This window comes from Anas platyrhynchos, chromosome 18 (genome assembly GCF_047663525.1).
Source record: "Anas platyrhynchos isolate ZD024472 breed Pekin duck chromosome 18, IASCAAS_PekinDuck_T2T, whole genome shotgun sequence".
Classification (NCBI taxonomy): Eukaryota; Metazoa; Chordata; class Aves; order Anseriformes; family Anatidae; genus Anas; species Anas platyrhynchos.
The window spans coordinates 7,845,562-7,870,309 of record NC_092604.1 but is presented as its reverse complement, the minus strand read 5'-3'; the positions used below and the strand labels follow the sequence as shown (position 1 = coordinate 7,870,309).

The following is a 24,748-nucleotide window of genomic DNA, read 5'->3' as shown; positions in this document are numbered from 1 at the left end:
GAGCACTTCCTAACTGGGAACTCTTTTCTGGGCTGATTCTCAGCACCTCTGGCAGGGCCTGAGCTCAGAAATCCTTTGTTGCTCATTGTCTTTCAGGGGATTGTCTTAAATATAGGATGGAGCATGCCACGGCTGGGGAGTAACACTGAGATGCGACATGGTTTCCACGATGTTTTTTTTTCCTTCTAGAAAAATTCAAGTTTTGGTAGGTAGTGGAATTCAGAGCTAGAGGTGAAAGCTGGCCATTCATACAGGCAGGGGATGCAGCTGGGGCTCCAGATACACAATTTGTTTACACACCACAGGATTGCAAAAAGTAACACCAAACACCCCCTGTGAGCAGTGAGTTGGGGTAAGACCAAACTCTCAGCCTTAATGGGGACTTGCTAATAATGGCAAACTCCAGGCCATCTGCTGATGTGGTCGCTGTTCAGACATTGGTAAGCAGAAGACATTGGAGCTGCATGACCAGTTGTACTGATATTTCACCAAAGAACACGATCATAGGATCATTTAGGTTGGAAAAGACCTCTAAGATCATCTAGCCCTGCCTTTAACCTAGCACTGGAACACCCGTATCTGATGTGGAACGCTTTGTCTCAAGCCTGATGCTATCTAGTGCCCTATGCTTACAGCCTCAGTCAGCGTTCAGGTCTGTTGATATCCATGTCTGTGCTGCAGTTGGTCCTGCAGACCTTTATTTTTTTTTAACTGTTACAGAAAGGAGGTGCATTTATCTTTACCAGTTGCTGCAAGATCTCACAGGACTGTAACAAGTGTCCTCGGGGAACGCACAACCCTCTAGCTCTTAGCCTCTTGGTTGTTCTTTAAAGACATTACATAGGGCTGAGTTCGAGCCAAGTATGTGTGAGCAAATCTCCCTCTGCTGCCAGGCCAGGATGCTGCCTGGATCACAAATCCAAATATTCCCTTATTTCAGCCTCAGACACTTACATCTGTTGGATTCCCAACCCACATCAGTGCAGTGCTCAGGAAATGTGCTCCACGACCATACCTTGCAGGACGGCACACGGCTGCCACGAAAATGTGCCAACAGTTAACCGTATCGAGGTAGGGCACGCTGCCCAGCTTTAAGAGACTATTTCTGCAGCTAGGCCAACGCAGAAAGCTTTTCTCACATAGCACAGCTAGCTGCTGCGCTCAGCTCCAGGCGTTTCCTCAGCATGGCATCCACTGCTCAAAGATCTGCACCAGATTTTAGTGTGGGGAGTGAAAAAAATCAGGAATTTGCAACAAATCTTGTAGGACAGCTCAGGTGTTCTGTTGTAGATCTTGAAAATGAGTCAGAGCAAGTCTCTGGTTTGGGAAACACAGAAGTTTGCCCTTGCTGCTGAGTCCTTGATCTTAGACCATGGTCCTACTACTGAAGGCACAGTGACAGTGAAGGACTGCAAAGGAAGCAGTCTAGGAAGAGTGGAGAACAGGCAAAAAGCAGCCAAAGCCAGTACCAGCAAGTTTGCAAGAAGGAAGGGATCCTGGAGACCAAATGAGAGATGGGACTCCTCATCCTTTTGACAGCCATTTGGAAACATTCATCCCCAGCTTTGCTGAGGTCAAACCTTAGCTCAGCGAGGCTGCAGATCACCAAGCTGTGGCATCCTGAAAGCCTTTAGCAGGGAAGGGGAGAAAGGAGGAAGGGCAGACCTCAGCAGTGGGGCTTGAAGCAATCCCTGCTCAGCCAGAGGACCACACACCAGCCCTTGGAGCAGTAGGACACGTGGATACAAGTACAGATGGAAAGAAACGGAAGTTTTTAAACCACTCACCCGGGAACCTCTCTTGCCAGGTGGTCCTGGTAAGCCCGGCAGACCTGGGGGACCCTAAAAAAATAAAAATAAGCATTACTAACAGCTCTACATCAGGATATTGCTCCTGACTGCTTCATAAATACCCATAACGCAACCATTTGGAGAAAACCTGGTAACATGGACCATGTAATGATAAGGCCGGAATCCACCTTCAACTTATACTATCACTATAAGGGGCTAAAAGCCGTGCCCATAACATCTGCAGAAGCACGTATTTCCACAGAGCGGAGGCAGAGCGTTCACATCTCTCTGCTGAGGGCCACATTTCCCTGTGCACAGCCATGTTTCACACTTCCAGCATCCCAGAAGGCAGGGGTAACACAACTGCCTCCTAGCCCCAGTTTCCTGCTCCGTGCTGGCACACAGCAGCAGCGACGTGTTAGCACCTTGGCGAGGGTGGGCTGGAATAAACCATGGGTTCCAACACACACCGCCTGAGGGTGTACTGCTATTGTCGGCTCCGACACGAGTTGCCACCTAATTGCACCCAAGCACTTCATATTTTAAAGCAGCGTGCTATAAAATGTAATAAAATTGGTGTCGGTGTTGGGAATTCCTAAGCACGGCTCTGAAATACAGGAGAGGTGGAGGCAGACAGGTCAGAGAAGCGGGGGCTCTTGTAAGGGGGTGAGAACAAGCTGGAGATATCAGCCACCCAGCTGCACGCTGATCTGAAACAGGTTAGGAAACAACATTTAACCAGCGAGGTCTGAACTTCTTGGAATTTATTCATTTATGTATTTATTTATTTTTTTCAATGGACTGGAGAATTCCGATTTCTGGAGAGCCGCCTGCAACTGCTAATAGCTCTGCAAAACGCCTTTCCCCCCAAGCCAAACATGGCTAACAACAATAGCTGTTAATTAAAGCGTCTCCCAGAGGATTTATATTCTAGTAGCTGGTTACAAAAGCTGGGCTTTCAGAGCATTTAGGGAGGACAGAGGTCCAGAGCAGGCGGCTGAAGGATGTCTGGAAGGCGGCCTGAGCTCTCCAAGGCGCAGCGGTGAGGGAGCAGCGTGCTGGGGGGAATTTGGGTGCAGTGCACGGAGCAGGTGCTGCTCGTGCCCTGAGACCACACGGTGCCGACACGGCCTCGGTTCTTTCCCAGCAGCTTTTCCCTGCAGAAATGCAATGCCCGACGGCAGGGCCCGCTGCAGGCCTGACCCCGTTGCTGCTGAAGGGCTTCCAGGCAGAACTGCTCAGGCTCTGCTGCGTGTTGCTGGCCCTGAGGAGTGGAAAGTTCACGCTCTCCAATCGTCAAGTGCGGGATTTAGTAACAAAAACAAACCCTGGAGATCCTTACCCCAAGGCTCCTACCCAGCCTAAGACTGCAAACAGAGAAAACCTGCCCGAACCATACAGGTAACTGACAAAGGAACATTCCCCTGATGTTACCAGCCTCAGGTACAGCGGGTAAGCAATAAAATACCGGTGTAAGAGACAGATTTTAAAAGACATCCAACCAAACCTCAGGACAGTAGGGAAAAGCCAGGGGGAAGAGCAAACAAAGCCCAGGGCAAGTCTCCCTCTGTGCTACTAATTTGACAGGACATCAAATGAACCAGAACATTTCTTTCTGTAGTTATTTCTATCTGCTGTAAAAACATCAAAAAAAAAAAGACTGATTTAGAGGTGTAAAAGCCTACAGAGCACAGAACAGCTAATGCCCTGCTCTGAGACACGTGGGGATGCACTTCTACTGCTCTTGCTCACTGCTGCTACCCAACGCTGCTCCCCGTCCTGGAGATTTCCAGCCTCTGTGGCCTGGGACACTTTATCTGACCCCTCTGCGAGTTGCTGCTGCCCGACACAGTATTACTGCTCCTTGTATCAACAACCCTCACTGATACAGCTGACCCTCATTTTAGCAATACACACAACTTTTTAATTTGCCATTGTGCCAGCTCAGGGCTCCGCACATAACACAATTATACAGCTGTGCAAATAGACACAATTGTACTATTTTTTTAAGCCCCACGCATAATTGTGCTCCAGAATCCAGGCTTTTATTAAAAAAATCCCCTTGCCCTTTCAGTTGGGAAGATAACTATCAGAAGATGAATGCAACTGATGTAGTGACAGTTAATGGAGTTTACCAAAGATTAATTCAAGTCCTTAACCTCTTCTCCACCAAAAAAATCACCCCTAAAGGGAGATGTGAAAGAGAAGATGCAACTGCCTGAGAAATGTGTTCCTGCATACCAGACTCGAGGTGACCTCTCCTACCTTCCTGCTAACAGCAGCTGCAATTGCACTTGGCCACTTGAGTTAAAATGTTCTCCAAAAACGTGTGCTGTTCAGAACACAATGAAGCTAAAAAAAATTCAGAGTTAACACCTGCACTGGAGCGGGGATATGGAGTTAGCAGATAGCTGGGGCAGCACAGAAGGAGCTGTGCATTATTCTGGAGTCCCTTCCACTTTGCTTCGGTTTAATTTGCTGCCTTTCCTACAACCTCTTTTCCTCTCGTGAAGAGTAAGAGGAATAAGGTGACTGTAGGATGAGCACAAGGTGTCAGAACTCCACAGTGAATATGCATTGGACAAGAGCGTGACAACAGATAAATAAGCAAGGCAAGATGGAGATGATGGGGGTAGCTGGATGAACACATGTAGTTGTAGAACATGACACGCTGCAAGGCCACGCTCTGCTTTCTCACGTGGTTCCTTGGTAGCTGGACTGGATGGGACACACACCGTGTCTTCCTCGTGACTCACTTCTCCTCTGCCCTGCGCCCCATACATGAGGCTCTGTGTCATCCAGCTCTGGTTTTCAAACACGAGGCCCACGTCAGACAACTGGCTTTGCCTGGGGAGAGCAGTGCTGAAACACACACGCAGAAAAATGCACATCCGTAGAGGCAGCCAGAGAAGAATAAGGCTGGACCGGGGCCCAGCTACTTACAGACGATGGATGCTGTCCCACTTAACACACAAAGCTCTGAGACACCAAGAGTGAGAGACATCCATCCATGAGCTGCCACGCAGCAGGAGCCGGGCTCTGCCTGCAGGTAGTGCCCAGACAGTCCCCATACTCCATCCTCACCCCGCTGTGGGGATGCGGGGAAGCATTAAATGAACCAAACAGAGCCTGTGTGCACCTTTTCCATCGTAACCCTTGAAAGCATCCCTGGGGAAGCCCACTGTGAGCAGTGGGAAGGGCTCAGAGAGGCAGAGTTTCCCTTCCCTGGCAGCTGGAGGAGCACACCACTCCTCCTGCCCTCCCTCTGCACGGATGCTCTGCAACACCAGCAGAGCTGACAGCCTCCCGCAGCCTTCCAGCAAGCTGCCGTTCCTCGCACCTTGGGTCCTGTCTCCCTGGCTTCTTGCCTGCTCCTTGCTGCAAACCGGTGGCAGGGAACACACAGCCCGCTATCACACGAAGCAAAATGGGAGATCAAGGAGAAACGTGGCAGAAGCAGACACTCTCTCTTCTCAAGCCAAGCAGCAGAGCTGTTAACCAGCCTGAACAGCTCCGTGGAGCAGCTCGTGGCAGCCACATGGAAGTTTAACCCTTCTCAGTTTCCCACGGTAGCATTAGCAATGATGCCTGATCCCACCAAATGATTACAGGATTTATTCTAAGCTGCTGCTGGGAAACTTTCTGGCGCAAAAAGGACTTTTTTTCTTAGCTTTTTGAGCTTCAAATTGCAAATTAAGCTAGGTTGTCTGAAACTGAAATACATCAGGCCCTGAGGACAAGCGAAATCTCACCGTTTCCTCCTGCTGCTGAGATCAGCCTGTTCATCCCCCTGCCCTTCCCACACCGGGACCCTCCTCAGGGCTCCCCCTGCCCCAGCAGCACCCAGCAGCAGAGGTGTCTTCAGGTCTCAAAACCAGAGCAAGGCTGAGCCTGTCTGGGGAGAGCTTCGAGGAAAGCATAATCGGTACAGGAATCAGTGCTGGTGGTTTGGGAAATGACTCTCTTCCTTTTGGGTGATTACTGATTCGGATTGCTCAGCTAGCAAAGTATTTCTGTAATTGTTTCCCCAGGGACGGGTACTCAGCCTGGCAGTAAATAGCTGATGACCGCCCAGGACACGATTCAGCTCACATTCCAGAGCACACTGATGGGCTGACACATCTGTGTTTTAAGGTCTTTCTGCTGTACTTCTGCCTCCCATGCTCAGCACCAGTGGCTCCATTCCCCTCTATCCCAGAAACGGCTGCATTTCAGAGCTAGGCACGCTGCTGTGTGCAAACAGGAGAGAGAAGAGGCAACACTCCTCCATCTTAGATGCTCACACACGTAGTAAAGTCACCTTAAAAGCAAATTCAGAAAATGCATTGAAAGCTTCTCCCCAGGTTGGCACCCTGAGCAGTGATGTTATTTATCCCTGCAGACCGAGAACCTGCCTTTCCTTCCTGGAGGCAGACGAGGCACATTTCATGTGCCAGGCCACTGCCCCAAATCCACTGCTTAGCTTTGAACATCTGGGAAGCAGCAGCACGAAGGGACTGAGCAGCTGCAGGGGCAGCACTGGAATTAGAATTTCTCTGCTCAGGAGAACAGAAAAGAAAAGTTCATCCCAAAAGACACAGCAGCCCCTCCTCACCTCCCTGCCCTTGCCAGGCACTGTGCAGGGAAGCAGACAAGACCTGAACCAAAACCCAGCTTGAACCACTGCCTGAAACAGATCTGGAGGTTTGGAGAAAAAAGTCCAGCACTTTGGTCATGTTCTTCTCTGAGGCAGGTTTATTATTTTATAATTTGGACACATCTGGGTTTCAACCAGGCTATAAACAAAAGCCTTCGAAATTCTGGCAGAAACCAAGACGCTGGTGGGCAGCCAGTCCTGTAATACCATTTCCGCAAGAAAGAGATGTTTATTCTGGGTCTGGGCAACACCTCTCACTGAAAAGCCCTTGTCCACAACTGGATTCCTCATAGCATGGCAGCACAATACATAGCAAAAGATTTGGGTTCCAGCTTGATAAAAAACGCTTTTCTACAGACGTTTCAGGAACAGACTTTGCATGAGAAATCCAGAGGCTCGAGCAATCCCAGACCCTGGAAGGAAGTCTGAAGGGGTGTGAAGAAATAGAGGGATCCCATTCTCTATCACTCACTTTCTATTTTTAGAGGTTTATAAAATAACTATAACTATATATATTCGTATAACACATCCCCACATCCTTTGCAGTACATCTATCTCAGTCACACTCTCAATGACTACTCTTCAAAATGAACTTTGTCTTATGCACATAAGAGCTCTCTGATGTTTAGTCATTTGCCTACAAGATTTTTTCCCTTTGGGGATAATTTTGGTTAAATTAGCAAAAAATTATGACCCAACTGCATAAGTGAAGCTAAAACTTTTCCCATGTATTATACAAAGCATGCAATTTCTTTCTTTTTCTTTTTTCTTTTTTTTTTTTCAAAAGAAAACATGACTCATTCATTAAGAGACATTCAAACACATTGTGTGTTCCTTAATTTATCATAGACTGTCAGCCTGAGCAGCTTTTTCTGGTACAAGGAGGACTGGAAATAGGCACTTCATATTTTATCAGCGTTCCCAATCACCTCTCTCTCCCCTCCACGCTGATTGAATTGGCAAGGACTGCTGCTCTACAAAAGCAGCCGGGCTCCAAGACAAACTCCTCATGCGGAAGATGGCAGCTGGAGCAGTCTAGACTTGGGACGGGCTCAGAAACATCTGCCTTTGCAATGATGCTGCCTGCCAGCGCCGTGCCACACCTGTCTGGGATGCTGCCACCGGGGTTCGGACGCGGGGACCTGGCTGTGCAGACAGGGGCTGCTGGCGCTCCTACGTGTCTGATAAGCTTCCTCGTTTGGTAATGCTATATGGAGCCCTGCAAGACCATGGCTGCACCAGGGCAAGGGGTTGCTGCAGCTCTACGGCATGCCCGGAGCATGAGCATCCCTGTTGGTGGGCAGGGGAGGGGGCTGCAGCCCCATATGCCCCCCAACAAGCCCACTGCTGCCATAGCCCCAGCCCCAGCCAGCCACCACCACCCCTTCCATGGCAGGACTCAATGCGCGTCCCATCGCAGCTCTGCCAGGGCTGGAGATGCTGCCCCCAAAACACAACTTGGTCTTTTATTCTTTCATGGCTTTCCAAGCTGCTCACGCACTGGGGGCACGCTGCAAGCCTGCCTGCCCCAAAACCTGAGTGATGCCCATGGGGACACGCAGCGGGACGCCTGCCAAGTGCTGAGTCAGTGCTGAGCTACTGCCCTAGCGCCAGGCCTGGGGGCTCTTTGCACCATTCCTCCCCTCTCCAGAAGAGATTCAGAGCAGAGATCCCAAATGCTTGTGGTTATTAGTGGTTCCCAAGCAATTTTTTATTTTTTTTTTTAAAAAGAGCATTTTATCCTCCCTCCTCTGGCTACCCAGAAAACCCAACATTCCTGAAGCATTAATGCTCTGCATGTGGGACAGTGCCTCCGTTTCCTGTTGCACAGCACCGTGGTGGTCTTTTAGGGCAGATAATCCACAGACGGTGCTGCCTTTTACTCCCAGGTGAAGGTGTCCCCTTTTAGCCCCTTGCTTGTATTCCTCTAACCACGTGGACACATCCCTCAACCGTGGGGAAGGGGCCCCTCTGCGTGGCTGAGGTTGCACCGCGGTTATTTTGGGACCGTTCACAAACTGCACAGAGACCACAGCGCCTGAGTCATCGCTGCCTCGTCCCCATCTGTCAATCACACCCCGATTTGGGGACGATCTGGATGAAAGCTGGTCCTCTCTCCTCTCCTGGAGAGGGGGCTGCCAGTCTGCCTTGGCACGCAGATCACAGCCAAGGCGGCCCCAGCCCTTGCTGAAAAGCTTTTCCTACACCCTCCTCTGCCCGCAGTGGGATACCTGAAGTCTTCACAGGGTCTTGAAAAGACCTCGTACCAGGCAGCACGAGCAGACAAGTGAATTAATCACCTTGTCCTCCCACCAGACTTCACACGTCAGGTCCCAGCCCACGACCTGCCCCATCCAGGGCTGCGGCATCGCCCCCAGGCCAGGAAGGGCTGCACTGACCTCACCTCAAACGCCTGCCCAACAGCACGAGGACGGTGCCAGGTAATTACTCAGGCACGGAGCATTTATCACCGCTTGCTCTGAAACACGCTCGTCTGGCCATGGGAGCGCTCCATGAATTTCCTCATCCCGATCCTGGTCCTTTCTCCTCTTTCCCTTCCCACGTCAGAGACGCTGAGGGAAGCGTGGTGCAGCGATGTGAGTCACAGCAGCTATCGAACACCGCGCGGCTGCCGGCTCCAGCCAAGCTGTAACCTCTCCCTCCCTAAGCGCCGGCTCGGTTTCCAGCAGCCAGAGAGGATAAGGCCAGGCAGAGCGTCAAGATGTTCTCCTCTGCCTGGCTTCAGGACTCCAGTTGTTCCCACAGCAGATGGAAAAAGCCTGCCATCTCTCCCCTCAGCCCAAATCACTTTCTTTGCAGTGATTCACAAGCTGAGAGGGATTTTCCACTCCAGTTCAATAATTCGCTCTTTAAATTGCTGGGGGAAGCATGGGCTTGGAGCTTGGTCAGCCTTGTAACATTTGTAGGGCAAGAAGTTTGGGATTTCAGAGCTCAGCAGGCCACACAGCTATGCCCGGTACAGGTAAGTGGTGTTTTAGGAGCAGTTCACAACTGCTGAACTTCTGCTCTTGGAAAGATGCCTGAAACGCATCCCCATGGAACAGGGAAAACTGCCCACAGACAGAAGTGCTGAAGCTCCCTCTGCATACTCAGGGATTTAGCAAAACCCCAAGCACAATGACTACAAGGGGACGTGCCTGTGAAGTCAGGCATCCTTCCCTACAGGAGAGAGCCAACACGCTGCTTCAAAATGTGGAAGGCAGGGGGATGCAAACCTTGAAGATAAGCACTCGTGGAGGGCTTAGCAAAACACAACCCTTGCATTTTAGGTGTTAGTCGCAACAACGAGCAGCTCATCTGCAGACACAAGTGCTGTTGATTGTGTTCCTTAAGCTAGTCTCAAATTTTCCATTGTAAACCCTTCTTTCACTATTTTAAGAAGTCAGCTGTAAAAATTTGCTCTAGGCTGGAACTTGGCAACCAAAGTCTGTCTGGGAGAAACTTATTATACATGTACAACCCCCTCATATACACAGTATAGCAAAAGGCTTGGGTTGGAACACCAAATCCTCCTGAACGTTGGCCAGATTAAAGATCCTGTTTGCATTTTTGCATTAAAAAAAAAACATGTTAGCAGATAATTAGTGTGGCCTGACTGCTTTTAGCATTACTAAACATGTGAACGCTCTTCTGATGGCCAAGACACACACCCTGAGAGTGGTTATTGAGCATGGAATGCAGTAGTTAAATTTATAAAGGAAACTCGTTGCACGTTTTAAGAAATATATTAAAAATTAAGTTACAGCATAAGAATAGAGAAGGGTTTGTTAAAAAAAAAAAAACAAAACAAAACGCACAACAACCCCTGAAGCAATCTCTGTATTTGCTGAATAGTGCACTTTTCCAGAAATGTGAATTTTAGGAACAACACAAAATAATAACCAGGGTTAAGAAAGAGTTAATTTGTGGCCTGTTTTGAGGCATCTGGATTTTCTTTGGGAAGTAACGGGAACCCTGAGTAAAACCAGGGCTGCACAGCAGAACCCCAGCCTGGCCATCAGAACTGCCATCAGCAATTTGTAGGATGGGATTTCCTTTTTGTTTTTAAACTAACATCAAGCAACAACTTCAATGACCAACTTTTAGGGGGCATCTGCCTTCACAGAGCACCAATGCTTACACTGAGATACACAGTAAATCCGTCATCAGAGAGATAATAGTGCTTGGCTAAGGTTTTGAGTTGCCACATTCCACTAAGATTTACAGAAAGCCCTGTAGGTTTTGGTGTGCCAACCAGACAGCTGAGTTGGGACTGGGAAGAGTTATCAAGAGCTTGAACTTACCTGGGGTCCCCTCTCTCCTTTCACTCCTGGAAATCCCACTAAAAATGGAAATGGAGTGGGTCCAAGGGGGTCAAAGATTTGATAGCCATCGGTCGCAGCTGGGGTGGTGAGGTTGAAGGCCTGTGCCCGGGCTCTGGAGATGGGACGGGCAGACCCCAGGGGCGATTTGGTGTACACCAGAGGGACACTGCTGGGATCCACCTTCCTGGTGGGGGGCGACGCATGCTTCTTTGGAAGGAGCCCATTGCTTGGGGTCTGCGGGGTTTGCTTTAGGGTGACAAAGTGGACGCTGCTGGTTGTGTTATCAATCCTCCTCCTTGTGGGCTTTACAGTACTGGGCACTTCCGAGGACTCGATGGTCGGTTTTTGGTTCATCTTCTTTTTGGTCTCTTGCTTGGACTCCTTCCTGCCGGCTGTGGCAGGGTTCTGGCTTGCTGGCGGGGCCTTTTTGGCAGTGGGAAGGGGAGTTTTCTCCATCCGCGTGCTGGGAGTGGGCCGGGACACCCTGAGGGTGGTTGCCGTCCCCCGAGGCTGCGAACGAGTGGGTGGCTGCGTCTCGGTACTCGATGGGACAGGAGACGGGGCCACTGTGACCTTCGTGGCTTTGGTTGTCAGTCTCGGCAGAGGGGACGAGACCAACGCGGCGGTTGTTGCACCTGAACCCCGAGGCTTGAGGGGTGCCATGACCCTGCCGAACTCCAGCCATGGGGTGGCAGTGGTCAAGTTCTTCAGACCCTGAAGCGAGGGCTCCATACGCTGTGGGGTACTCGGGGAGGCGCTGGGATCCCTGGGCAGGATGGGGATGAGGGGGGGCAGGTTCGGCCGGTAGGTATCTGCTTGCCTGCACTGTTTTTTCAGGTATTTACAGTAATGATGAGCTGCCTTGGCGGAAGGATAAATATCAAACTGGCAGATGGCTCCTTCAAACTGCACGGAGTGCTGGTTAATCTTCCCAAAGAGGAAAGACCCATGTGGATCCAATGCCTCGTCCTTTTTAAAATGCAAATCCGCATGTACTCTGCGCTTCCCACAAGAAGTAAATAAAGTGACTGTCTGGCCACGGATATCGATGGCCATATTGTGCCACTGGCCATCGTGAACATTGTAATCAAAATATACAGAGCGCTTGTGGCCTACGTATACTATGATCTTCCCAGGCACAAACTGGACCCCCAGCTGCAGTTTTTTCTTTTTGCTCTTGACAGCAAAGAGAAAAGCATTGTTGATGCGGTGGGAGCACAGGCTCAGCACTAGGAGCAAGTCAACGCTGGAGCCTGCGGGCAGGATGGTGCTGATCGGTGCTTCGACACGCGCTCGCTGAGTGAAGATGACCCCTGATTTGAAAGGAATGACCCCTTGAGGAACTGCACGTGACGAGGACCATCCGCTCGACGGCCTTCTCCCTGCCAGGCCCAGCTTCTGAAGAACATCCACATCTGAAAGGGAAGCGCAAAGAACATGTCAGTTGGTGAGCAACCCAAGGGCTGGATCCATGTGAGATGTCTACGAGGGGTCAAGCCAGTCCATGCAAACGTGTAACAGGTTTCAGGAAACCTCAACCATCATCTAACACAAGTATTTTCAAGTAATGACAATAGAGAGTGCATTACTCTTTCTCCTGTACATAGTGTGAACAGCAAGTGCAATGCTCAACTTGGTCATCAACAATTGTCAAAATGCAACAGCTCCATGGTGCATCTGGCTAGCTGTCCTGTCCCACCAGAGACTGGCTCCAGATGTTCTGCAGGGAGCTGACCTCACTGCGAGGAAATTTCCCACTGAGCACCAATACTCCACTTCCCTGGGATTTAATTTTGAGTACTGACCACACAGCTGGAAAGGAATTTGAACAACAGACTGAGCTGGGATTGCAACATGTTCTATCCCCAGAAGGCAAGGAATAGAACTTTCAAAGGGAGCGAAAGCCTTGTATCTGTGTCTCCAGATTAGTAAGCAGCAGCTTTTGATCTTAGAGACTCTGGAGAGTTTAGGGAAGCAAAGGTGCCTCCCAGCATGAAAAAACTGCACCTAGATTTCACTGAACTGCTTAAGGTTCTCAACAGCAGTGATTTTTTTCTTTCCCAGAGGATCATCTTACAACTTTAAATTATTAAAATGAGTTGGAAGAACCAGGCTTGGTTTGTGGAGAGCTGAGAAACTAACTAGCTGTGGCTGCCACTGAGCAGGTAGGAGTCACCTCCAGCACATCCCTCAGAGCTGGGTGCCTTGTCCAAGAGAGAACAGGACACTTGCTGCCCAGAGGCACCCATCTTTGGCTGCTGATGCTGGGAGAAGCCTGCAGCAGACATACAAGCAGAGTCCTCTGGTTCCTGGCCCTGAGGTCTAACAGGAGTCACACAGCTTGGAGTCCAAAGCAGCTTAGCAGGCAACAGCAACACAGACTGGAGCCAGCTGGCTGCAGCTTCAGCTCAGCTACTTAACTGGGGAAGATGCTCAGGTCTATGAGAGAACAGCTGCAAAGGTAAATACGCCCAGACCTGAAAAAAGGGCTCCATGTGCCCAAAATCTCATTCTCTTATTCCAGCTGTAGCATTTACTCTAACAAAAGATGTCAACCACGCGGTAAAGACAGATGAAGGCAAGGCGATGATGATTAGCATGATGCAATCACTGTTAAAATGAGCTAGGACAGCTCTATCTCCTTCCCTCCTCCCTGCCCAAATGCAGCCCCCATTACTCGATGACCAACTCTTGCATTAAGCGCTCTTTGGGGAAGCCAGCCTGAGCAGGCTGCTTGTCTGGGCTGTGTGATCCAAACCCTGATCTCTCAAGGTAAGAATTTAACCATCAGAAGTGCAGCAGTGCCAATTATGGCTGCACATCAGTTAACATCAGGGGATTGCAGCAGTTTTCCTATATTAAAAAAAAAGCAAACCAAAGGTTGTCCAAAGGAGAGGAAAAAAAAAAAGCTGCTTTTCTAGAGGGGCCTTGGAATTTGGCCGCTTTTACCCTCAACTATTAAATATTCAGCACAATTCTCAATATTTGGAGAACCGGCACTAGAAAGAGATCCTCACTTTTGGCCAGAGGGGCTGTAGACTCAAGCCAGTCTGAGGCCTGTAATGTCTCTGGTCAGGAAGGGAGGAGAATAGCGAGAAAACCTCTGTTCCTTGTCTTTGGCAAAAACAATGGCCATTTCTGTATGCAAGAACAAGTCAATCAATATTTTCTTTGTCTGAGATCAGCTTTATTCCCACTTCCCTTTTTCAAGGCAGCTTGACTCATTTGCTAGCAGAGACTGTCCTGGAGAAGATGTGTCAGACAGATGTGCAACGGGACAGATATTTTCCCACTCCATAAAGAGAGGATAATTTAGTGCACAGCATGTTCGAGTGTTAATAACAGTACTTTTGTGCTAAGAAATCCTTGGTCCCCCACTGTTTTTCTGACGTATTGCTCTACAGGGCAGTCCCTCACCCCACAAAGGTAGAGCCTTGCTCTTCTCTCTCCACTGAACACAGGAATCACAGCAGCATCTTCAGGCTGGATTGTTCCCAGAGCCCTTGAAACAGTAAAGGCCAAGGCATGGCTCTAGCAAAGTCAAGTGGGACCTTTGCCACAGACTTCAAAGGCACCAGGATTTAGCCCTAAGGAACTAAATTTACTGCTTAAGCTGGGAGCTAGACTCCAGCTTCCAATTTCTACATGTATTTTTAGGTTCACTCCCAGAGACAGACTGCGGTGTGTCTCTGCTAGGCAGAGAAGCTTTACACTCTGAGAGCTATTCATTTGGTAGCTGCTGTGTGAAGATGTAAGGATGTTTCCCTGCTCAAAGGATGCCGCTGCTGTTTACAATACCAATCCAACTGCTTTGTTAGCAACTGCACCAAACAGTGCTTAAGGAAAAGGAAAAAAAGCACGACTCAACCTCTCCTCTCCCTGAAAACCCACAAAGGTAGAGCCAAATTCTAGATGCCTACGCAAAGCCTGATTTAAACAGACCTCATACGGGACAGGGATGTGGATTTTCCAGCCCCAGGTCCAGGCACACAGCTCTGGACTCCTGTGCACCCAGCCCGTCTGCCTCCGCGTCCCATGCCGACAGCCTGGGGCTGGTGGGGCATGTCTCCAGGGAGGACGGGATGTCATCGACTAACGTAAAATGCAAGGTAATTGTGGCTTCTTTAAATAGCTCCAAGTTTAGCAAAGCATTTTTTCCTCCTTCCATTTTTTTTTCCTCTGTAGATTTTTCCATCAAAACACATTATTTAAAAAAATCCATTCACTTCGAGCTGCCTGCTCCCAGGTGCCTCAAACCTCGCTGCAGCATTCCTGTAGCAATGCTTGAGCAACTGGGGAAAACTTTTCTACCAGACTGTGCATGAAGCAAGATACACAGCACATCAACAAGCACACGATCATCTCTGAAAGAGAGAATAAAGTGTTTTATTGCTACCCTTCGCCTTGCTCTCCCTCCCCCTTTCCCTACATAAAAATCTTTATAAAGAAAGAAGAAGCCAAAAGGCAGGAGAGAAATAACTCGCAGCTTCCTGGATTCCAGCAGCTGAGATCTGGTGCCCACAACTAAAACTGGGTTGAACAAACGCTACATTTCCAAAAGTCACTGCCCAGACCCTTAGTGCGCATCAGATGAACTCACTAACCTCGTGATCATTTGGATTTGTAATGCCGAGGGAAAAATCACCCTCGATGTTCCCTGATTTTCCAGCATGCAGGAAGATCTCTGAGCCTTACAGCAATAACTGAGGTCATCAATAGCCTCTAGCATTGGCCTCATTTCATCCTCACGCACATCTATGAACAAGCTCTTATTTGTTTTCGTAGATCTCTCATTCAGAAATCCTGAGTGATAATAGAGTCTCAAACCACCAGGGTTTCCTTACAGCCTTTGCTTCCTTGGAAGGTTTTGCTTTTTGGTCCCCTGTCTCTGATTGTAGGGAAATTGAGCAGGACTTTGTAATTCCTTTATCACAGAGGAAGCATCTCAGAAAGGAGATATCTGCCGCACTAAGAGCGAAGTGAAAGAGGTTCCTTTGAACTGATGGTAACAATCAAAAAAGATGGCACCATCCCATAATTATCCATCATTTTCCTCCCATGATAAAGACGAAACTAAACAGCATATTAAAACCTCCTTGAATAGGAGATGCCAAGACACAGTATTTATTCTGCCTCTTTATGAGTTGACATAAAACTTGCTCTGAAAACTGCTTGACTAAGTAATTCAGCCAGATGTTCACCTCTTTTGCATTGAAGCAGAATTCGGAAAATATTACATTTTTCAAAATTACTGATGGCAGGGATGTTATTTTTTCTTCTGTAAAAAGTGCTCCATGGGCTGGCTTACAGCTGAGCATTGACCAACTTTCTATTTTTCCTTCATGCTTTGGAGACTGAGAGGAGAGCCCTGGAGCCTGCTAGTCCACTTATTGTTGTCTCCTGATTGCAGGAAGCTGTTCAGTTCCAGCATGTACCCGCGTAAAACATCCGTGTGGAAGAGGTGTTGCTATTTTAAGGGCTGGCTCCCTGACAAACAGATGTTGCAGAGAGGCTCAGCTACCACTATCAGTTGTAAAAGATGCGTTTATTTTTTATTTTTGTTGACTCTGAAGCTGCCTCATCACATGGGGATCACTGATTATTGTAGCCCAACCTTTTGTCCTGTCTCCATCAGCATTGGGAAGGGATGCCTAGAGGAGCTGGGGTGAAGAGACATGGTCACTCCCTATAGAGCTCTCTCCCTGCAGCACGGGGACCAAGCCAGACACAGTAATTCTCCTATCAACCACTCCCATGGGATACTTCTTCCTGAAATTTGCTTTCACTTTTAGAGCTCCCATAACTTCTGTATGCACAACATCACGTGTCTGCACCAGGAGTGGTTGGGTTGCATTCAGGTCAAGGAAAAATTCATCTGCCAGAGGTGCTTAATTCCTTAATGCCCCGGCCCCAAGGGGCACTTCCTAAAAGTAGTTAAGCACTAGCAAATGCAGGTAGATGCCAGTGACGTTTCAGATACACTGAAGGGCTTCATTCCCACCAGTTCCACCAGGCAGACAGGCACTTCTGAAAGTCCTGGGGGGCACGTAATCACCTGTAAAAACCCGGTTCTTTTGCCAGCTGTTAACTGCATCATCTACATCACGTGGATCACTGCAATGATCAGCAATAAATGCACTTAATTCTGTGCACTAGGCTCGGGGATTATTAAATGATGGTCCTAAACTGATGCACAAGTCCTTCACTTTTACTTTGATTGAAAAAGAGGGGGGAAAAAAGTGTGATTTACCTTCAGAATTTCCCTGTGTGAATCCCAGGAACCAGCTAAAACATAACACAGTCCAGACAAAGCAGAATCCCCTAAAATTGGAAAAGAAGAAAAAATAATGAGTTTCTACAATGTTAACAACAGAAAACAGCCCTGTTAAAGGCCCTCTCCTGGACCACAAGTCCAGTGAAGTCAATGGCGGTGTTCACACACCTCTAGGAAACGGGTGCTCAGCAGAATGGTGCTTGTTTCTGACTGAGATTTCATTCTGCTGCTTCAAAGTTCTCTAAACCCCCTTGAATTCAGTGGGAGGTTTTCCCACCAGTGTTACGGGCTGTTGATCAAATCCTGAATGAGGACCAGACCGGTGTTTTTAGACACAGCATCCCCAGTGCCAGGTCAGCAGTCCTTTCACTACTGCTGCTTGCTGGCACTCATCCTGCCTAGGACAGGACAGCAGAAATGCAACAGGATGGAGAAATAATTCAAGATGGGAAGGCCAAAAGACATGCCAGCAGTACATGTGCACGTCTGTGAGGACACAGGTAGGAAAGGGGCTGCCACGCAGGGACAGATCACCTGCCCTTGCATCTCAGCAAACAAAATGGGAGTCTTGTTGCTTTACTACATACTTCAAAATACTCTGAACATGTAAAATCCTACAGAGATCGACTTCTGTTTTACACCAACATCAAGGTGGGGGACAGCTTCTAACCTATGCCATTGCCACTAATGACTTTCTCGTTAGTTTGTTATGGCAGGGAGTTTTAGAAAGCAAGAGCTGCAGGCTCCCAAGCGCAGTGCTCTCGCAGATTCCTTCATGTCTGAGAAGGAACTGGGCAAACCTTTCTGTTTTAGCTAAACTTTAAGCCTCCAAGTGCCATTGAAAACAGCAGCAGAGAGGAAAAGTTTTACCAGAAAGGCAGCTGAAGCCCCCTTTCCCCCGCCAACTTCCTTGATTTGGAGCCAAATAACGAACATAGGAAACTCCTTGGTTAAGCTCACTTAAAACTGTCAGTGGAAAGTTTGGAGATTGAATTCCCTTGTCTTTGAGATGAGATTTAACTGCTCGATCAGCAAGGGCATCAGGCAGCTGGAGGAACTGAGAAAAAAAAAAAAGTAAACTACAGAAAGTCCCCGGCCAGAATAAAGCAGTGTGGGACATCCACCAGTTGCTCTTCACTTCAGCCAAGCCAGTGAGAACAGTGGGATTTGCAAAGCGATGCCAAAGTGGAGCTTGCTCCTCTCTTCAGATCTGGCAGAGAGGAATCATTTATCAAATGGGATTATAGACCACTCTTCTCCTGCCATCAAGTCTCAGCTTTAACTAAAAAAAAAAATGTCCTCTGAGACAATGCAAGACCCTTGGCCAGATCCTCACCTAGAGCAGGAGACCCTTTCCCACAGCTAAAACGAAGCCACGGTGATTTACACAGCAGCGGGGAAACCTGGCCTCGAACGTAAAAATCCGTGCAGGAATCCAGCCACTGACTAATATTTTAAAGCTCGAAGGGACAAAATACTGGAGTGGCCCCACATCGGCTGGGAAAAAAATGAGATGAAGCTCATCAGTCTTTTGCTGTTTCCATTACCCTGACACTGGGCTGCACATTTCAGGAGCTCTGGGCCTGCTTTAGTTTACGCACGAAGGAACAGCAGCGTGGAGTAGCCAAATCTTTCTCCATGTCCTGTAGCCAGCCATACGCTAACCAGGAAACCTTCGGTGCACTCGAGAGACCTTCAGCTGGGGTGATGGGGCTGTTTTTTTGCCTGCTGAATCCCACAGAATTCAGCTCTCAGGGGCTGGAGACGTGGCTGTGTGCAGGAGAGCTCTTGGCTCCACTCATTCAAGAGGAGTAGGAAGGCAAAGAGAATACGATGATTCCTCACGGCCAGCTCTAGCTGACACCTTTTTATGACTTAAAAGAGGCTAAAATACCCGTTACAGAAGACCTACATTTCTGTGCTCACCTCCAAAGGATCACAGTGTTAGGATGTGGATGCAACTCCCACACGTGCATGGAGTGAAGGCCGCACCGGGTGCCAGCAACCGGGCTCGACTGCCTGATGAGAGCGTGAGGGGAAGGGGGCAACCAACACAACGTCGGCTCCAAAGCCAGAAGACCCAAGCATTAACAACACCTTTTCTCTGTTGAGGACCAGATTTGTCCAGATCTGTACAAACCCTGGTGCACACAACACACCTAACACAAGTCCACCTGCGTTCGGAGGGGTGCGAACTCTTTGGGCACCACCCAAACTTGCGTCCAAAATTCCTGTTGACCAACACAGCAAGGAGAACAAGCCTTAGGGAAAATCCAGCACGTAATTCCATTCCAGTGACACCGCCGGGGCTATAAAGGAGACGAATGCACAGCACGGGATCCAGCTGGCCCCAGCCCTGCTCCTGGACCCCTCGCGCAGCCAATGCTGTACGAGCTGAGAGCGGGGCCGAGTGCCAAAGCGCTGAAGAAAAACACTTTGGCAAAATTTACCAACTTAATGGAAAAAGCAAAAGCAGCTTCCAAATGGCAGACCTGTGACTGATGGGGCTGTTAATTATTGCAGGATTTTATAATGCAGGCTCTTTTTCCGTTACAACTCTGCAGCAACAGGATTGCATAAGCAGTTTGAGTAGCAGTAGTAAAGGAAGAGTTTTCTCCTTTTATAGAGCTATCAAGTGCACCTTTCCTTTATCTCTGCTTCTTCCCACAAGCAGTGATTTCCACAGAGACTCTAGCAAGAAGCACCCACTAGAGGCGTTCATTTCTTTTATTGCACAAGGCCTACGAATACCCAAACGAGGATCCTACTGCTACAGTTACTAGGCGAAGAAGCGCCCCTAAACACCTACGATGTAGGTTCACACGAACCCTAAAAGTTTTCCAGTGGAGACACAAACTCCCTTTACAGCACGTTGAAGCTACTGACTGCAGAGCAATTTGGCTTTGGTACTTTTTGCAGAGCCCAGGGATCTGTCCAGAGCTACCAGGGTTGAAAGCAAGAGACAAGAGAGAGGGACACAAGTGCAAAGCTGTCAGTAACACTTCTCAGACTCAGCGGTGACCTCAGCATCTCCCTGGTGAGAATCAGGGGCGTGCAGGTAGCAGCTAGAAAAAAAAACACCCTGAGGAGTTCCTACAAAACTTAACCCAAAGGTGCCGGCACCACCTCTGCTGGGGCTGGCACCTCCTGGAGGTCCCTGGAGAACCAGTCTGGAGATCTGCCGAAATCACGACTGCTAATTAGTGTACTAATTAGCAAAACTCTGCCCTGGGTTCTCAGCTTCCAGACTTACACACTATCTTCTTAATGCACATTAAAAATCAGACTTCAGACAGCAGCAAGTTGTGGCAGAGCGGCTTACAGAAGTTATCACTGCTCCACATGGCTTGTGCAGAGCGTGTCTTACTCCCAGTGGCAGCCTCAAGAGCAAAAGCAAAGAAAAAATCCTGCTGAACGTATCAGTTCTTACCTGACAGCCAACAGCTTCTGTAACAGAGGAGAAAAGGACTATGATGAATCTAAAGACAAGAGCAATATAACAGCCTTGAGAACAAACCTGGTCGGGAATTACCAATAAAAAAGTGCAAGTTTGACAAAGCTGAAGCAATCTGTAAAACGCTTATCGATCAGCTAATTCTACACTTTGCAATTTCTGGAATTGGTTGGCACAATTTCAGCATTCTTTAATTAAAAATTTTGCTTAAAAAAACAAAAGAGGAAGTCCAAAATATTTTACATCTTGTTTGAGTAGATGATGGGTCGAAGCTGAACAAAATGTTACAAGGGTCCAAAACAGTGGTGTTTTTTTTGCTTTCATTTACAGTGCAAGATGTCTTTGAAACTGCTAACATTCTTGCAGAGTGGAAAAACGATTCCCCCCACACTCTCCTCCATTCAGGTGTATTTTTTTTTCCTGTCCAAAAGACTAGAAAGCCAGCTGGATGCTGAAAATTGCTTTTCAAGGAAGGCAAATCTACATTTCTAGCTGCAGAACAAACAAGAGTTCTTAACAAGAGAAAATGTAGATGTTGTTTAAGATCCTGTGCACATGACTGTAGGTGACTTTTTATAAGACTCCCAAGCAGTTCTGGCAGCCAACAGGAAACAAAAATCACAGCCTACGTACTGAGATTTTAAACTGCACCATAGAATCGATTCCACTCCCTGCTTTTTGAGGTAGAAATCTCATCTTGTACTAGATCACCCTGGCAACTATGGTATTTCTTCTCTCACCCTCAGTTTCAGGAGAGAGGGATGGGAACCTATCATTATGTGGATGTCCCTGTTCTGGCCCTGCATCATTCTGTGCTAGACCCTTTTTTTGCAGCATTAACCAGCTTTGACCTCCAGTCAAAGATTTTGCCTGGTGTACCCAGGCTCTGCTGAAAAACTCAGCATGCTAAGGGGAGCGTGTCTGAGATGACTGAAACTGTACTCACTTTAAGCCCCCATTCAGCACCTACACTTATTTTTTTTATTTTTTTTTAAGAAAAAAGGAAAAAACAGAGAAGCAGATATGGTCCAGACAGATATGTTTTCATGGCCATTTTAAATTATGAAATCTAAGAGTTACCTAAAACTTGCCAATATCAAGTGGGGGAAAATGTAAGGTAGTGCCTCTCTCTGTAAGGTTTTAATGTTCAGAAAAGCTCCCCAAAATATCATCCAGCAACAAGTTCACAAAACAGGTTTCAAAGGAAGGTCTCAAGGACTGCCCCACCACTCCTACAGGAGCCCAGATGGGACTCTCTCAGCCAGACTTGCACCCATCCTTGTGGGGATCCTAAACAGGAATGTCCCAATCACTGCACCCTTGCCCCAGGGTTTGGAACACGGGTGCAAACCCAGAAGTTCCCAGGCTTTCTCCAGCACCATTTCGGCCAAATCTCATCTTAATTCAGGGTGAAAACAGGCTCAGAGCTGTGCCTGTAGAGCTCTATCTCAGGGCTTTGGCAACCGTGGGCCAGAAAAAGCTGCTGCTTGCTCAGGAGGAGGCCCCTGGCAGTGAAGAATGATCCATCGGGGTCTGATGAAAGGGAGGAATTGCACTTGCAGAGGGGAGGGACCTCGGTGCCTGGCAGTGATACTGCAGCAGGGCCCAAGCACAGCCTGAACAGCCAGGCACAAGGAAGGTGTGGGCACATACAGGCCTGGTATTTATAGAATCATAGAATCATAGAATATCCTGAGTTGGAAGGGACCCTTAAGGATCATCAAGTCCAACTCTTGACACCGCACAGGTCTACCCAAAAGTTCAGACCATGTGACTAAGTGCACAGTCCAATCTCTTCTTAAATTCAGTCAGGCTCGGTGCAGTGACCACTTCCCTGGGGAGCCTGTTCCAGTGTGCAACCACTCTCTCTGTGAAGAACCCCCTCCTGATGTCAAGCCTAAACTTCCCCTGCCTCAGCTTAACCCCGTTCCCGCGGGTCCTGTCGCTGGTGTTAATGGAGAAAAGGTCTCCTGCCTCTCGACACCCCCTTACGAGGAAGTTGTAGACTTCGATGAGGTCTCCCCTCAGCCTCCTCTTCTCCAGGCTGAACAGGCCCAGTGCCCTCAGCCGTTCCTCGTACGTCTTCCCCTCCAGGCCTTTCACCATCTTCGTAGCCCTCCTCTGGACACTCTCCAACAGTTTCATGTCCTTTTTATACTGTGGTGCCCAGAACTGCACACAGTACTCAAGGTGAGGCCGCACCAGCGCAGAGTAGAGCGGGACAATCACCTCCCTCGACCTACTAGCGATGCCGTGCTTGATGCACCCCAGGACACGGTTGGCCCTCCTGGCTGCCAGGGCACACTGCTGGCTCATATTCAACTTGCTGTCTACCACGACCCCCAGATCCCTCTCTTCTAGGCTGCTCTCCAGCGTCTCATCGCCCAGTCTGTACGTGCAGCCAGGGTTTCCCCGTCCCAGGTGCAGGACCCGGCACTTGCTCTTATTGAACTTCATGCGGTTGGCGATCGCCCAGCTCTCCAACCTATCCAGATCCCTCTGCAAGGCCTTTCCACCCTCATTCGAGTCCACAACTCCTCCAAGTTTGGTGTCATCGGCAAACTTGCTCAAAATACCTTCTATTCCTACATCCAGATCGTTTATAAAAATATTGAAAAGTACCGGCCCTAAAATGGAGCCTTGAGGGACCCTACTAGTGACCGCCCGCCAGCCTGACGCAGCGCCATTCACCATAACCCTTTGGGCCCTGCCCGTTAGCCAATTATTCACCCATCGTATGATGTTTTTATTTTTATTTAGCTGTACTCCCCCCGTCCCTCTAGCTCCATGTAGCATTTCTCCATGAGGGTAACGCAGACCTGCCGTACACAGCACGTGGAGATGAAACACCAGCGTGGCCAACCCTCCCTCCTCCAGGCTCCTCATGTTGTTTTTCCACGGGTTTATGCTGTTACCTGCAGACAAAGGACTGATGGGGTTCAAAGAGCTGGTCCCTGTCCTCCTAACCAGGAGTTCATGTATTCATTGCTTCTCTGAGCTCCTGCTGCTGACAACCTGCTTGCTCATCGCTAGATGCAAGACCGACTGATGAGGCTGGGATGACCCAAACACCCTTCTGGATACCCCCAGCAACTTCCCACAACAGGGGATGTTTCCTGACAACGTGCTGCTCGGTCTCCTTTTGCTCACCATTACTGCCCGGGTTATTGGCTTTGCTGCTGTGCAAAGTGACAGCACTCACTGCGGCCCTTCCCTTTGTGTCCGCAGCTAGTAACTGGAGCCCTGGACAAACAGAAGTGCTAAGCGTGATCTGTCATCTAACTCCTTTTTTGTCCTTCCAACAAATGCCTTTGCATTCCTTCATTTTGTCAATGGGGTTTGGCAGAGCTGTATAGAATTCCCCATTGTTTCCATTTGCACTTCACTAAGTGTCCATCATTGCTACTCATGCCCCCAAAAAACTGTCAGAGAGAGAGAAAGAAAAAAAAATCTCTATTTAGAAATTTCATACAACTCGCTACTGCAAGACCTGGGTGTCCCCTGGTTTTTAACGCAACGTAACGTGGTGTTTTGAAGCCGGGCAGTTTTATCCCCGCAGCCCAAAGCAGAAAGGGGATGAAGCTGGGGCTCTGTTAGGGTGGCACATCGAGGTGGCAGCAGAGGGGAACCTGGGCACGGGACCTCAGCCATGATGCTGCCCTTCCCTCCTGGGACACAGCTCCAAGAGTCTGTGCCGCTGCCTCCTCTTCACCCCAAGGTACCAGCCCACCTGTACCGTTTGCCCAGCATTGCCTGTATTTGTCCCAAATCACCTGCCCTGCCTGCAGGGCCATCATCTCCCCTTGAAACAGGAGCCGGCCTTTCCTCCATCCCTTCCAGGGCTGCCCTGCCACTCAGTCCATCCTCCCCAGGGGCACCAGAAGGATGCTGTACCACCGTGAGGGGCCCAGCGGGTGGGCCAGGCAGCCCCAGCACAACATTAGGGCCACCACCTGGGGCTGCAGCAGCAAGCAGGGCGAGCTGAGGCTCAGGAGCAGGGCTGGAAGGGGCCGGGCTGGTGCAGATGCAGCTAAAGAGCACGAGTGCTACGGCTTGGACACATTCAATGAACGGCAGAATGCAAAACCTTCTTCTGTGGTATCGGGGAGCTTGTGCTCGCTGAAAACACATCAACAGAAACCATCAGGAAGAACATTTTAAGTTTGCAAAGCCCGTAAAGCTTTGTGTTCTCCTGGTTTTACAGGCTTTGGCTGCCTGGGCCAGAAGGCTTCGGTTCCTTCACTCCGCAGCTGCTTCCCCTCCACCGGT

At 49.0% G+C, this 24,748-nt stretch overlaps 1 protein-coding gene across 4 annotated transcripts in view; it reads right to left on the bottom strand.

Annotated features, from left to right (window-relative positions):
- COL27A1 (collagen type XXVII alpha 1 chain) overlaps nucleotides 1-24,748 on the bottom strand; it is a 153,728-nt gene that overhangs the window by 122,145 nt on the left and 6,835 nt on the right. For all 4 annotated transcript variants that reach the window (XM_072025311.1, XM_038188066.2, XM_027470675.3 and 1 more), the window contains 3 exons: nucleotides 17,002-17,072; nucleotides 10,731-12,166; nucleotides 1,788-1,841 (listed from right to left, as the gene is read on the bottom strand). In XM_072025311.1, the coding sequence (XP_071881412.1) occupies nucleotides 1,788-1,841; nucleotides 10,731-12,166; nucleotides 17,002-17,072 (1,561 nt within the window). The remainder of the gene's footprint in view (nucleotides 1-1,787; nucleotides 1,842-10,730; nucleotides 12,167-17,001; nucleotides 17,073-24,748) is intronic.